At 37.5% G+C, this 15,089-nt stretch overlaps 1 protein-coding gene across 6 annotated transcripts in view; it reads left to right on the top strand.

The window, feature by feature from the left end:
* KIAA0825 (KIAA0825 ortholog) overlaps positions 1-15,089 on the top strand; it is a 356,819-nt gene that overhangs the window by 124,024 nt on the left and 217,706 nt on the right. For all 6 annotated transcript variants that reach the window (XM_021085379.1, XM_021085381.1, XM_021085380.1 and 3 more), the window contains one exon: positions 5,365-5,475. In XM_021085379.1, coding sequence (XP_020941038.1) covers positions 5,365-5,475 — 111 coding nt within the window. The remainder of the gene's footprint in view (positions 1-5,364; positions 5,476-15,089) is intronic.

Below are 15,089 nucleotides of genomic sequence, written 5' to 3'. Positions count from 1 at the left end.
TGGGGAACCATATTGTACTCCAAGTATCCTCCCTCGATTTCTTTTACGTAATGACATTTACTTCTGGTCCCATCGGTAACGCTGCTTTATGAAAGAAAAGCAGTGGCTTAGAATTATGTTTAAAATGGTGCAGTAGATTGAATTTGATTATCTCTACATATTCATGGTTAGTTGTTTAAATTTTAGGACCATCAGAAAGACTCATATGTTTTTGGTTATCTCAAGTATTCAAATGTGGTCTCAGTAGTTGTTTCAATCTAATTCTCCTTCTGAAGCTGTGGTCTTCCCTTGCTATTTTTTAAATTTTATTTTTATTAGAGTATAGTTGATTTATAGTGTTGTATGAGCAACAGTGCTGTTTCTGCTGTACAGCATAGTGACCCAGTCATATATGTATGCACATATATTCTTTTTCTCATATTATCTTCCATCATGCTCTATCCAAGGGTTTGGATATAGTTCCCTGTGCTATACAGTAGGAACTCATTGCTTATCCATTCTAAATGTAATAGTTTCCATCTACTAACCCCAAATTCCCCCATCTATCCTACTTCCTCTTTCCTTCCCCTTGGCAACCACAAGTCTGTTATTAATTTATTAAGCACTTCCAATGGATTAGGCACCATGACAGGAAGACATCTGACCTGCCTTCTCTGCCCCTGTGGAACTTACATCCTTGGGCTGCCTTAATTCTACCCTAGAGATTTATTCCATCAGCATCATATTATGAGACATAGTTGTCCTGGGAGGGCAGCCAAAAGCAGGGTGACACAAGCAAAGCATAAAAGCCAGCTAACTCTTTTTAGCATATCGGTTTGTCTCACTCTTGATGTGCACTGAATTTTTTTCATTCTAACAGCATCTGGCTGCATAAGCCCAAGGACTCCATCAGTTTCGTTAATGAAAAAAGGAAGGCAGGCAACAGAATTGCAGATCAGGGAACCCAAGGAGACCGAATCTGGGGTCAAGTGGTGTGGTGGGATCAGCCTAGAGCCAGTAAGATGCAATGATAGAGATGGGGCATGATGTTGGACGAAAGGCAAAGACAAGAAATTTCTCCAAATTCATATTTTTCCCCTTAAGCAAATCTGTTTTTACAAGGCCATAATTTGGAAATGTGAGAAAATGTACTCTGCTTTAGCCTACAGACAGTTACTTATTTTTAAAGGACGATTCAGATTTGCTCCATCAAAATTCTTTTATGTCTTGTGGAAAACAAGGCATAATTCTGTGGCGCATACGGTTGTATTTTACTCTCCACTATGAATTATTTAGAGCATCCCCTCTTTAACTGTATACCAAAACATCATTAGAGGTTATCTAATAGATAGATCATCATTTCGTTCTCCCATTGAGGCTTGTGCGCCAATTTTCACCCTGTTATACTCTCCAGAATAATGAAACTAATTTGGGATCTTGCTGTGGAATTAAATGTTCATACAGATCCCACCCCCCTCTGAGACCATAAACATCTGCCTAACATTTATTATCGCCAAATAACCTTACTATTACCAGTACAATTGTCAGTGGAGGAGAAGAGTTTAGGGACTGGCAGAAATATTACGGGAAGTAGTATGTTACCAGTGGTTTGTAGTCTAAGAAATTTGGCACCAAATAACCATCCCATTATTATTAGACCCTCCATTATTTTTTCTAAATCTTGAGGATAAAACTTTACCTGGACAACTGTTTAGACTATTAGGACTTCCATGTCAGTTCTGAGGTACTTGTAGACCTTCTTGAGACGTATTTGCCACTGTTATCATACAGATAGTTACCTTACATTTGTTAGGCCCTTGTCACGTAGAAGGCACTCATACAAGGCACTTTGCTAAGGGCTTTAGATGTGTTATCTCAATGGTCACACTGACCTTGGAAGGTGATTAGCATTTTCTCATTTTGCAAATGGGAAAACTAAAGCAAAATTAATTGCCAAACAACACTACACATCTAATAAAAAACCCGCCCAAGATACAAGTCTAGGCTGTCTGGCTCCAGAGCTCTTGCACATACCCATGCAGGTGCATTTATGATCTTCAGCAAACCTCCCCTCGGATATGGAGCAGACAGCAGAAAGTGAATGTAAAAAGATCAGAGGTAGGAGTTCCCGTTGTGGCGCAGTGGTTAACAAATCTGACTAGGAACCATGAGGTTGTAGGTTCGGTTCCTGCCCTTGCTCAGTGGGTTAACGATCCGGCGTTGCCGTGAGCTGTGGTGTAGGTTGCAGATGCGGCTTGGATTGCGTGTTGCTGTGGCTCTGGCATAGGCCAGCGGCTACAGCTCCGATTAGACCCCTAGCCTGGGAACCTCCATATGCCATGGGAGCGGCCCAAAGAAATAGCAAAAAGACAAAAAAAAAAAAAAAAAAAAAAAAGTCAGAGGTAGAGTCAAGTCCTAAGAAGAAGCAAAGCCAAATAAGGGCATAGAGATGGCTTGGGTGGTGAGAAGGAACATACTTTAGACAGTAAGGTCAGGGGACACTTATTGGATAAGCTTTTCAGGTAGAGCAATCTGTGGAGCTGGTTGATCACGACAGAGAGGGCATTCTAGGTAACGTATTCCTTTTGGAGAAATGAGGTGCCCCCCCACTTCCTCCACAAATAACTGAACAAATGGGGCTTTATGCAAGGGGCTCAAAGAGGTAGGTGGAGAAGCAGGCAGAGGCTACGATAGCATAGCCTCTAGTCCCTCCTGCTATCTCATCAAGTCCATTTCTTGTCCCATCCTTCCTCCCAATCTGACCCTTCCCTTGAGACTGCCTTTCTTTCCAGACCCTTACTGTACCTCCTCTCACATTCTACCAGCACCCTCTTCCTAGCTCACTTGCTACTACTTGTCTTTCCTCTGCACCCTCACTTTCTCGTTGCAGTCTCTATTCAGACTCTGGAACACTGTTGACAAAAATCACACAGCTGTCCTTTTGTACATTCTGGCAGTCCTACCCCCTGTCTTATCTCTGGGTAGCTCCCTCTTGTCCCCTTGCCCACTTAGGACAAAGCTTCCGCCTTGCTCCATTCCACTATTTGCTAGAATATGGCCCTCCCCTTTACTTCTCTGAAAAACCCAGACCATCAGGAACGTACTTCAACTTCTCTAACTTTATAAATATCTTGATTCTGCCTCACCTCTATACATCCTTTGATTGGTGATTGGTGTGTCTCTTTTCCCAACCAAAGCAAATCTTTCTGCCTAAGCTTTTGATCACATTTACCTTCTACACCATGGCCTTAATCTTTTAAATATTCCTTTTATCTTTAAATTCTTCCCCCTAAGACTCTCTTGTGTTAAAAAATATTCCTTCTTTACTATTGTACTTTCCTTCTAAAGCATAGTTTGTACTCATTGTCTCCACTTTGACACCTACCATTCACTCAGTGTACTGCAACTGCCCTCATCATGCAAAACAAACAACAGGTTATTAATGCTAACTCCAATTTTTGTCCCTCCATTCACTTACCCTCACTGCAGCTTTTGAAGCTTGGCCATTTCTCTGCCCTTAAGCTTTCCTAAAATCATTTTCTCTTGGCTCTTGGCCTACTTTTCTGATGATTCCTTCCTAGTTTCATTTGAGTGCTTCTTTTTCTCATCTCATTCTTTAAATGTTGGTGTCTTCCAGAGTTGTGTTCTTGTCCATCTTTTCATCTTACGCTCTTTCTTTGGGTGAATTCATCCACTCCTATGGTTTCCCCATTATGTTAATGACTTCCATATTAATGTCTTCAATCCAAATGTCTCTTGTATGTGCTAGATCTTAAGTAAATCCAAGTTCCTACTGGATGTCTCTCTTTGAATGTACTTCCAATGTTTGCAGTTTTCTCAGAATATCTAAAACTAAGTAAAATGCCTGTGAATCATCCAGACTTCTCCTTTTTTTCTTAACCCTCTGTCTACTACCTTCTCCCTCATGCTATCTCCAATACCACATCATTAAGGAATGAATATTGTTAATTCTATTATTAAAAAGAATTTTTTTAAACATTTGTTTCCTAGACACTATCTCCTCTGCCTATGACTTTGATTCAGGACTTTGTCTTCTTCTGCCTGGTCTATTGAAACATCATCTTCATGATCTCCCTTCCTCCAGCCCTAACCTTCTCCAATCAGCTATTCTCACTAGTGCACAAGTAATTTTTCTAAAATTTAAAATAGCTGATAAAACTCCTGTGCTATAAACTCCTCAGATTCCTCATTGCTAATACAAAGTCCAGACTCCTTAGAAAAGCATGTCTTGGTGCCTTGACCTAACTTGTGCATGCTTCTCTAGTTCACACAGTGGAAGATATGGAATGGGAATAGAACAGCCTCATTTTGAACCCTATTTAAGGAATTTTGTTCTATCTGAATTTAGTGAGGGGGAAAAAAAGGCTTTCAAAGAGGAGATGGTATATTAAAAGTCTAAAAATGTCACAGTACATTAAATTAGAAGGTGTTATACTTGGCAAGACAAACAGTGGAGAGGCAGGTCAAATTTGGAAATGTAAGGGTACAAGAAACAGGATATAGGCTGAAAAGACAGGAGTGGATTTTCAAAGTAGAATTCCATTCTACATATTATTTAAAAGATGCCAACTTTCCTATAGTATGTATAAAGAGAGATAGCACTGCTTTAAACAATTCCATTTCCAAAATGTTCCCAGTTGTCACTCTTAACTCTATGTAGGCAAATATAGTCCTTTGTTATTATAAAATTTTTATTAGCCACGCTCTCTAATAAAGATTTTATGTAACGAATCATTTCTTATTAACTCAAGATTTATTGTTGAATTTTGTGCCAACCTAGAAAAATGCTACAGTTACTTCTCCAAGGATAGTTATAGACCAGATATTCTGGCCAAATGTTCTAATTTTGAAATCACAGGTGTATATTTTACAGTTAAATTCTTCTTTACCCACCTTCTGTAGGCACTTAGAAGCATGCAAAATTAATGATAAATTCTCATTAATTGTTTATATTTATAAGTCACTTTAAAGAGGTACCTTTATGCTAAGCATTTTTACTTTAATGAAGCAAAAATGACAAAATATTGACATTTGTTGGATCCAGGTTGAGGGAGTTAGATATAAGTGGAATTCATTTTATTATTCTTCATACATTTATTTTTAACAAAGTTTATAGTGGGAGTTTATTAAAAAGTTAAATGATAATGGTATTGTCGTACCCTCCTAAGTGTAATGATTGTTAAGTAGAGGCCTCTGAATCACTTATTAACATAAATCCCAAGTGGATTAAGTGGGTGCATTGTCTATCCTGGCACAATACCACTTCCTGTAAAGTCAGTAACTTTGAATACTAAGAAGTTTTGGTGGTCATCATAATCATAATATTTCCTGTATATTCTGAGATAATTATTTTTATTTTCCTAGGACTTTTCAGCATGGCCTGGATGATTCTGCTTCAGATTCCTTAAAACCATCTTTCAAGCAACCATTCCATTGGCTTTCTTGCATATCACATTTCTACCCTTCTTTACTCAGGTGAGAACCTCTAGAAACTATACTAGTGATAATTCCATGATTCTTCTGACGTTTGATAGAAATTTTTATCCGTGGAGGTAAATGCATCTTACAAAAAGAACTCAAAACTTTTTAGACTACACAGATAAGTCAAGAGTGTATCTCTCTTTTTTAGCTCAAGAGTTCAAGATACAAGCCTCATAATCATTACAGTAACATAGCTTTACTAAAGTAATGGAAAAATGTGAATTTTTGGAATTTAGGTCTATTTTAGCTAATTGCCTTGCCATTTAAAATTCATCCTTCTTGATCTATGACTGGGGATTTGACAGTTCTCCAACTAATTCTTTTTTCAAAAGAAAAAAAGTCATATTGGATAATTCATGTAACTAACTCAGAGCCTGAAAAAAGAGCTGAGAGAGAAGTAACTTTAAAAATTAGGAATAGGATCTTTCACTTTTAGTATTTAATTAACAGCATTTAAACATGAAAAAAAAATCATTCAAAGCGTAAAACTAAATCATGTCACATTTCTACCCATCAGAGTAATCTGATGATATTTTGTGATGTTACATGGAAGGTCAGTTTGATTTTTTGCTGAATATATCACTGGAAAGTACCTTTCCTTGTATATGTGGATAAATATATCGTGTAGAGCTGAAGGAGATATTATTAATCCCTGTATTAATTCTTGATTCACCTTGGAAATACACTTTTGGTGATTTCACCATCTAAATTGGCTGACTGTATCTCTCTCTTGAGGAACTAAGAGTCCTACCTCTGAAAAGAGGGAGTGAAATCCTCATTAAGAAATTTCTATAAACACAACAGACATATGCTGTTTACCTATCATGTGCCTGTCCCCCCATTTGTAATGGGGAATCCAAGATCAATGAGACATTTACCCTCCTACCTTCAAGGACTTCAGTGTATTGTTACTTTCTCTACATATAAAACATTTTCATTTCTGAATAATTCCTTGATTGATTCTTAGAAATGAAATACCTTCCATACTCTGTCATCTCAATACATTTCAGTTTGCACGTAAATATACTCTTATGTCATTATGTATTAAATAGCTGACTTTAATATTCATTCTTGCAAAAATAATAAATAACTGGATCTTTTATAGTGAGAGTTAAGCAAACAACCTGTGTCATGTTGATGAGTTCTCAAACTTCCAAACCTATTTGTTCTCCATGTTATTATCACATTTGCTTTAATTTATTGTTATTACCTGCTTTTTATCTTAATCTGTAACCATTGGAGTTACCCCCTTTAAGCATAACTCTGTAAAACTTCCATCTCCAGGCTTGCTCTGTTCAGCCCAGGTAGGGGCCTGGGAAGTCAGAGTGTAAATGGGTTTATCTTCCAAATAACTTATATTTAACTTATTTCTCCTTTCTATACCTAAAGCAAGTGTAAATGTAATATGGCTTTTCTTTCTTTCTGCTTGATTGTGGCAATCAGTCTTTACTATTATCCCAACACAAAGATTAGAACATAGCAGTAACTACTCAGTCACCCCATAGTGGAAATGCAATGTGATACAAGTTTTCTGGAGGGAAGTTTAGTAAACTGTATCAAAAACCTTAAAAATATTTATACCTCTTTATCCAGTAATTCCATTTTTAGGAATCGGTTATAAGGAATTATGCAAAGCTGTCCAGAAAGTTTTATATGTTGGATTTCCCGCTGTGGCTCAGTGGTTAATGAACCCAACTAGTATCCAAGAGGATGCAGGTTCAATCTCTGGTCTTGCTAAGTGAGTTAGGGATCCAGCGTTGCCATGAGCTGTGGTGTAGTTTGCAGATGTGGTTTGCATCCATCATTGCTGTAGCTATGGTGTAGGCTGGCAGCTGCAGGTCCAATTCGACCCCTAGCCTGGGAATTTCCATAAGCTGTGGGTGTGGCCCTAAAAAAAACAAAAGACCAAAAAAAAAAAAAAAAGAAGAAGAAGAAAGGTTTGTAGGCAATGTTATTCATCTAAGCATTATTTGTAAAAGGAAAAAAAAATGGAAATAAATTATCTCACAGTATGAAATTAGACAAATCATTTGTGCATTAGCCATTCAATAGACTTCTGTAGAGACATTAAAAAGGTTAATTTTGAAAAATATTAAATGCCAAATAGTTGTGATTTATAGTTAAGGGAAAACTCCAGGTTAGTAATTATGACATCACTAAAGCCAGCCCAGTTTTCAGGGTGATAACTGTGAACCCGACCTGCTGAGCGCTTCATGTACCTTATCTCCTTTAAACCTCACACCGATCTTTCATTGAGAGTAAAGTGATGTGAAGGCAGCAACTTTCCAGAAGAGAACAAAGTTGGGAGGCCGACTCTGAACCTAGGCTTGTCTGCTTCCAAAACTCAAGATCCTGACAACCGCACCTTCATCTTTCAAAGGGAGAGCAGTGCAGGGTGATGTCAACAGGTCTGCCAAAAAATCTAAGACTGTCAGTTATTCATTTCTTATGTCAGTTTTTCACTCTTTTCACGGTTCACCTTGTGGGAGCTCTGATGTACTAGTGTATAATGTTTATCTCCAAAGGAGGGTTCTAGTATGCAGTTTCCCCAGACTTGAAGGACATGGGAGCCCCTGTTTTCCCAGGGGATAAACAGTTATTGGGAGATGGGACACAGTTGAGAAGTGTTGAACTATGCCATACTACTCTACACATAGCATTAAAAAAGCATGTATAGGAGTTCCCGTCATGGCTCAGCAGAAACTAATCTAACATCCATGAGGACGCAGGTCCAATCCCTGGCCCCACTAAGTGGGTTAAGGATCTGGCATTGCCATGAGCTGTGGTGTAGGTTGCAGACGCAGCTCGGATCTGGCATTGCTATGGCTCTGGTGTAGGCTGGCGGCTACAGCTCTGATTGGACCCCTAGCCTGGGAACTTCCATATGCTGCGGGTATAGCCCTAAAAAGACAAAAAAAAAAAAAAAAAAAAAAAAAAAAAAAAAAAAAAAAAGAAAGAAAGGAAAAAAAAGTACGTATAGAAAAACAAATAAAAGATATAAACTCTATACTAGAGAGCTTATAGTTTACCTATTTGTATGGTAGGGTTGTAAGCAATTTTAATTTTTATCTGTGTATTTCCCTATAATGAAAGCAGCTTAAAAAATTAAGGAAAAATAAATCTCATTTTTATTGCTCTTTTATTCATGTGTAGTACCCTCTAACCTCTAAAGAGATTGTTTCTAGCTCAATCACTTACCTTTACTCCAGCACTCTATGTCCAGGTGCTCTTATTTCTTGAACAACCTGCTGTATTACTGTAACCCCAGCATGATGTCCTCAATAGATCCTTCCTTTCACTCTCCCATGTCCTCCATGCATGGTGTCTTTTCTAGAAGGAGCACATCATTCTTAAGCATTCCCAGGGTAGAATCTTGATTAAGGTTTCCATGATGAGCTGCTTTTTGCCTGTTCCTAGTGGATTGTCATTTTCACTTGGTTCTTCCTCCACACTTCTCTTAGAACCAGTCTTTTTCTCCAACCCATTACAACAGCATTGGTTGGTTTTACTATCATCTACTACGTTTTCATTATATCATTCTACTGCTCAAGAACTCATAGTAGCTTCTGCCTCACCCACACTGCCTGGCTTGTTTCCTGGAATACCCAGCAGTCCTCTCTGCTCCCACTGTGACTTTCCTCTTTTCTTTAAGACACAATTGTTCTATATTTTAACTTTTATTTAGTGCTTATTTTCATCTTTGGGCCTTTATTTAGGTAGTTACCTCTTCTAAAATAAAAGCCTGTGGTTCTCTCTTCCGCCTTTTTAAATTCTCCACCCAAGTACAGTATGAGCCCCACTCCTCTGACTTTCTGACACATATTTTCTAACAGTTCCATATAATCTGCTTAGAAAGACATGATCCAAGTTATTTATGACCCAACATGTTCAGAGCAGTGGTACAGTCAGAGGAGCCCAGTATAGCAATAAAAGTAATTTCAGAATAACTCAGGTTATTGATTTGCATTTTTCAAGCATCTCAATGGGAATTCCTAGACCACCATCATGTAACCTTAAAAATCTTCAGCTTTTCCTCCATTTCCTCACATATATCACCTTTTCTGTGTGTTTTTCACACCAAAATTATCCTCCAAAATGCCATTCCTTATCTTAGCAACTAAAACGAACTGTTCAGGGAAATACACATGGGTTGGAAGATGACAAACTAAAAATATATTATGCTTTTTTTTTTTTTGAAAAGGTAAGACTGAGACTAAAATATTTAATATCATGATGTATCAGTAATTAAATCACCTATTTACTTATTTATTTACATCTGTGCATTGTTTCAGAAAGATTTAAATTGGCTTTTAACAGTACTAAATGCATTAAGATAATGAATTAAAAGTAGGTGAGAAGAAAGAACAAGGAAGACATGAAATTAAGATTTCAGAGTTAGGAGTTCTCATCATGGCTCAGCGGTTAGTAACCTGATTAGCATCCGTGAGGACAAGGGTTCAACCCCTGGCCTTGCTCAGTAGGTTAAGGATCCGGTATTTCCATGAGCTGTGGTGTAGGTCACAGATGTGGCTCTGGTTAGACCGCTAGCCTGGGAACCTCCATACGCCATGGGTGCAGTTCCAAAAAGACAAAAAAAAAAAAAAAAAAAAAAAAAAAAAAAAAAAAGATTTAAGAGTTACAAATGCATAAATAATTGTATGGACAATAGATTTGTCTCTCAGATTACTAGAGGAAAGACTATGTAGTATATAAACTGGTAAAAATAGATTTTTTTATATTCTTCTGTAGAACCCCTGGAGTTGAGTTTAGAAGAGTTTGCTTTAGGGAAAATATATGTATTTGCAAATACATATAAAACGTACTTTATTTATTATCCCTAGCAGTGGTATAGGCTAACATTTGTGCACTGATTTAGAAAGGGTAAGCAGTTTCATACTAGATTAAACTAAGGCATGTGGAGAGTGTCTTAATATCAAGGTGAATACTATGAGAACATACTGTGCTTTCATACAAACGTTCAAAAAAGAATAACTATCTTAGTCAATTATGCTTTTTAAAAAAGTTATCTTCCCAACTTTCATCATCTTGTGGTTGTTTAAACATTTCCCAATACTTTTCAGGTCATTTTTAGCTAAGTAGGTCATAACCGCACACAGAATCCAAGTAGCATAATCAATGTGAGTAAACAGTCCATTCATTTTACACTGCTCATTTTCTTTTATGATGACAACATGATGTTTTGATTCATGGCCAGTCCATTCTGAGCTGTAGATATTTCTTTCTGCTATGCTTTTGTTTCTATTATGGTTTTACTCAATGTAATCCTGTTTTGGATTTATATGCTTTCTCCCCCCCCCCCCCCGCCCCAGTATATTACGCTACCTTTGGCTTCATTATGTTGTGTGCTATGTGGGTCTTTGCTTTAATCCTCTTTACCAAGATATGTTCACTCTTTTTCTCAACAAATGCATGTAAAATTTTTTCTGCAAGTAAGGCATGTATTAGGTGCTAATGGCAAAGAAAGAGGTAGGCAGTGTAATTTCTCTGTCTCCTTTGCAGGTTCATCTACTTTGACCTGGCTGTTAAATATTGAATGTGTTTCGCATTCTGTCATAGAACTTTTTCCTGGTTAAGTCACTCATGCCTATGGTTTCATGTAGTTCTTAAGTGCCTCCAAATTCAAGTCTCTAATTGTAATCTCTATTACAAATCTATATCGTCATAGGTGTGAATCATACACGAATATCTTATTCAGGTTTATACCTGGTGAACACAATGACATCTCAAGCTCAACATGACCAAAAATGAACCTAAGATATTCCCTTCCAAGTTGATCTTTTTCCATTTTCCCCCATTTTGATTAATTGTACCTGCACACTATTGTATAAGCTAGAGATAAGAAAGCACTGTGAACACTTCCCTCTTTCTCTCCTACCAGATCCAATACATTCCTCAGTCTCACTAATTTTAGCTCCTAGTATCTACTATCCATAGTAGCACCTTCACCTTAGTCTAAATCATCATCTCTCTCCTGACTACTGCAATGGCTTCCTAGTTTTTTTTTCCCATTTATATGTCTCCAAACTCCAGCCAGAGAAATCTCAAACCCAAATCTCTTTTCAAAACTAAATTTTATCATATCACAGTTACAGCTCAAAACCACCCATGAATTCCCCTTTATCCTTAAACATACAGAAAAAAGTTAGCATGGCCTATAAACCTGCATAGATGTGGTTTCCCACCTCTGCAATCTTTTGCGATACCACACTACCATGTGATTTATGGTCTCCGGACATTAGCTTTTTTTTACCTTTCCTTTTCATCAAATGTTCCTTTCTGCCACAGGATATTTGTACATGCTGTTCCCTTTCCCTGAAATGTTTTCTTCCTGTTCACCTAGTTAATGTCAACTTATCTTCATATCTCCAATGTTAGTTCTGTAAGGAAGCCTTTGATCAACCCCAAAGACTTCTTACATCTTCAAAAGCATCTTTTGCTTTTCCTTCATTGAGTTTTTGTAGTTGCCATTTCACCTTTATTTGTATGATCATTTAAACTGTATATTTATTCACCACTAGATTATGTAAAAAATGGTGATTGCTTTTTGCTTACTGCTATTGTCTCCATAGTTCTGTACACAGAAATCAGTCAGTGAATACTAGTTTAATGAATAAGTGAATTAAGGAACAGATGAGTTATTGTAATATCGTTTCAGCTATCACCCCATTAAATGATACGTTTAACCCTTTTGAAATATCTGATCTGAATGGTAAAGCTTAGTGATGGGAAGAATGGTCTTGTTGAGGAGGTGATTTCTGTTTTTATTTTACTTTTTTGTCTTTTTAGGGCTACACCAGAAGCATATGGAAGTTCTCAGGCTAGGGATTGAATTGGAGCTGTAGCTGCTGGCTTATGCCACAGCAACAGCAACACGAGATCTGAACCGCATCTGTGGTCTATGCTGCAGCTCCTTAACCCAGTGAGTGGGGCCAGAGATCGAACCCACCTCCTCACGGCTACTAGTCAGGATTGCTACCACTGAGCCACAATGGGAACTCCTGAGGAGGTGGTTTCTACTATCCTTAGGAGAGACCATTTCAGGATGGGGACAGAAAAGAAGTTTGGTCTCCCAGCTTCTGCTGATAGCCTGTTTCATAGGAATGAAGAAAAAAGCTTAGAGCACTAGTACTCTGATGAGGTGCGAAGCTTTGACATGGAGCCAGCAGGCTGGGAGAAGTTATGAGAGATTTTTAATACTGAAACTCTTATGTGGCTGTTGCAGAATGTGGATAGCCAAGCAGCTGGATTTTTGAAAAGATTTTCAGAGAAAAAAAAAATCATGTGTTTGTGGAGCAGTTATTAAAAGAAGTGAAAATGTCAGGAGAGCTAGGTACTTGATATACCTAGATACCTCTTCATATCCTTCCTTTTCTATTATTCTTTAAAAGGTTCACATAGATAAGAATATAGCACTGGAACCAGCAATGAGATAATAGAAAACACCTATAGGTTGTCACATTAGACAGACACAATTTGCAGACTTGTATAGTTTTGTGATCTTGGGAAGTAAGTTAAACTATATAAGCTTCAATTTCAAAATATAAACTATTTTGTAAGGAGTTTAGACATAAATTATCTTATTGATCTCCCTGAAAAGAGCATGTAATACCGTTGTCTACTTCTCCCATCTTGAAACAGCTTCCTTTAACTTTTGCAATATTCTCTGAACAGAATCATGAGGATTTAATCAGCTAACATGCCTATGCAGCATCCAGCACCCAAGTGCTTACTGAACAATCATTTAATACTGCTTTGTGAGTAAAGAGGTGTAGTTTCAGAAAGTGACAGATCTTATCAATTATCCAAACATGTTAAAAGAACCAACTACAAGTGTGATAAAGTGGAAAGAACATGGAACTCTTTTCTCACTGGGTCTCTGCACTTATCAAAAATGTGATGGCAGAGGAGACCTTTCATGAACTCTTGTAACAGGGTATTTATTACCTGGTAGACAAGGACCAATAATAGTTAAAGACTCCAGGGAGATAGCTTCTGCTCCTCTAAAGGGATGATTGAGTGATTCAGTAGTATCCAGTGTCTTGGAGACTTAGGTTTGAATTAGCACTTTTGGAGATGTCCAAAAATGATGGTTGACATGGAATATTACTTTTAAAATCAAAGTTAGATTCTCATGTATTTTTAGAAATAGGATATGCTAACCTGTGTAACACGGGTCATCCCAAGTGAAGAAGTTTAATTTACTAAAATCAAGAAATAATTCAGGTCTTCACAGGTCGAATGCCTGTCCTCTTAAGCTGTACACCAGCTAATGTGATACCATCAACTTAGAAAAAAATGAGACTCTAAGAATGTCAATCTTAGGGTGGACAAGTTATTAAAAATCAAGGCAAATCCTATAAATAAATGTGCAAGTGAATCCCGTCTTATTTTTACTTATTGAATTATCTTTTTTTTTTTTTTTTTGTCTTTTTATGGCCGCTCCCGTGGCATATGGAGGTTCCCAGGCTGGGGTCACATCGGAGCTGTAGCCACTGGCCTACACCATAGACATAGCAACACAGGATCCGAGCTGCATTACCTACCCACAACACAGCTCACGGCAATGCCGAATCCTTAACCCACTGAGTGAGGCCAGGGATTGAACCTGCCTCCTCATGGATGCCAGTCAGGTTTGTTTCTACTGAGCCGCAATGGGAACTCCTATTGAATTATCTTTAATTATAAAGATTATAGAGATTTGGCTATACCCATTATAGAGATTAAAATTATGCAAACATTTTCAATGTTATAACTACATATAATCTACACACTCTTGATTAAAATAATGAAGAAAATTTTTTGGTTTTCTTGCCCCTCAACTTTTCTCTCTCAGGTAATAAAGAGAAAGATGATGGAAATGCTCTAAATATTTCTCTTTACTTATTTTCCTAGAATGATTTTGAAGGATTAGTTCTGGAAAGCAAGACTAGTTTATTAATACAGGGCTTTTCCACCTCTGCTTTCATTTTCCCATTTTAGGGCTTTTACTCTCAGTTTCTCTCTAGTTATGACCTTGCCTTTGTTCTCTGAATCATGTAGCTTATGGTCTCTGGTATAAATTTGGCCCAGTAATCCATGACAGGAACCATCTGGTCGAAATCAGTCCTAGATATCTTGAATAATATGGCTCCAATTTGGGAATCAGCCTTGAGACCGCAAACTTGAGTTTGGGTCCAAAACATGGTATCCTCAATCAGGAGGTTGAACAAAATCAAATATCCTCAATGCTGGAAAATATAACTTACTCACTGAATATCAACCATGTTGAATGGAAGGAAACATGGAATAGTGGAATAAACATGGGTTTTGAAGTCAGAGAAACCTGGGTTCCAAGTCCACTTGCCGTATTTATTGGCTAAATGACTTTGGACAAGTTTCTCAATATTCCTGAAACAAACATTAAGTGAGATGAGTCCTAAGTATCTCCATGCATGTCTTATTTTGCATTTCCCCAAGAAGCAGATCCCAAGACAAGGACTGAAGTGAAAGCAGCTTATTTTCTAAGTGGAGGAAATACTAGAGTGCATAAGCGAGACAAAGAAAAAAAGACAGCAAATTAAATTAGTGTAATCAAGCCAACTACCATA

Source organism: Sus scrofa, chromosome 2 (assembly GCF_000003025.6).
Source record: "Sus scrofa isolate TJ Tabasco breed Duroc chromosome 2, Sscrofa11.1, whole genome shotgun sequence".
NCBI lineage: Eukaryota > Metazoa > Chordata > Mammalia > Artiodactyla > Suidae > Sus > Sus scrofa.
The sequence above is the reverse complement of the archived record's forward strand: the minus strand, read 5'-3'. Positions and strand labels throughout refer to the sequence as shown.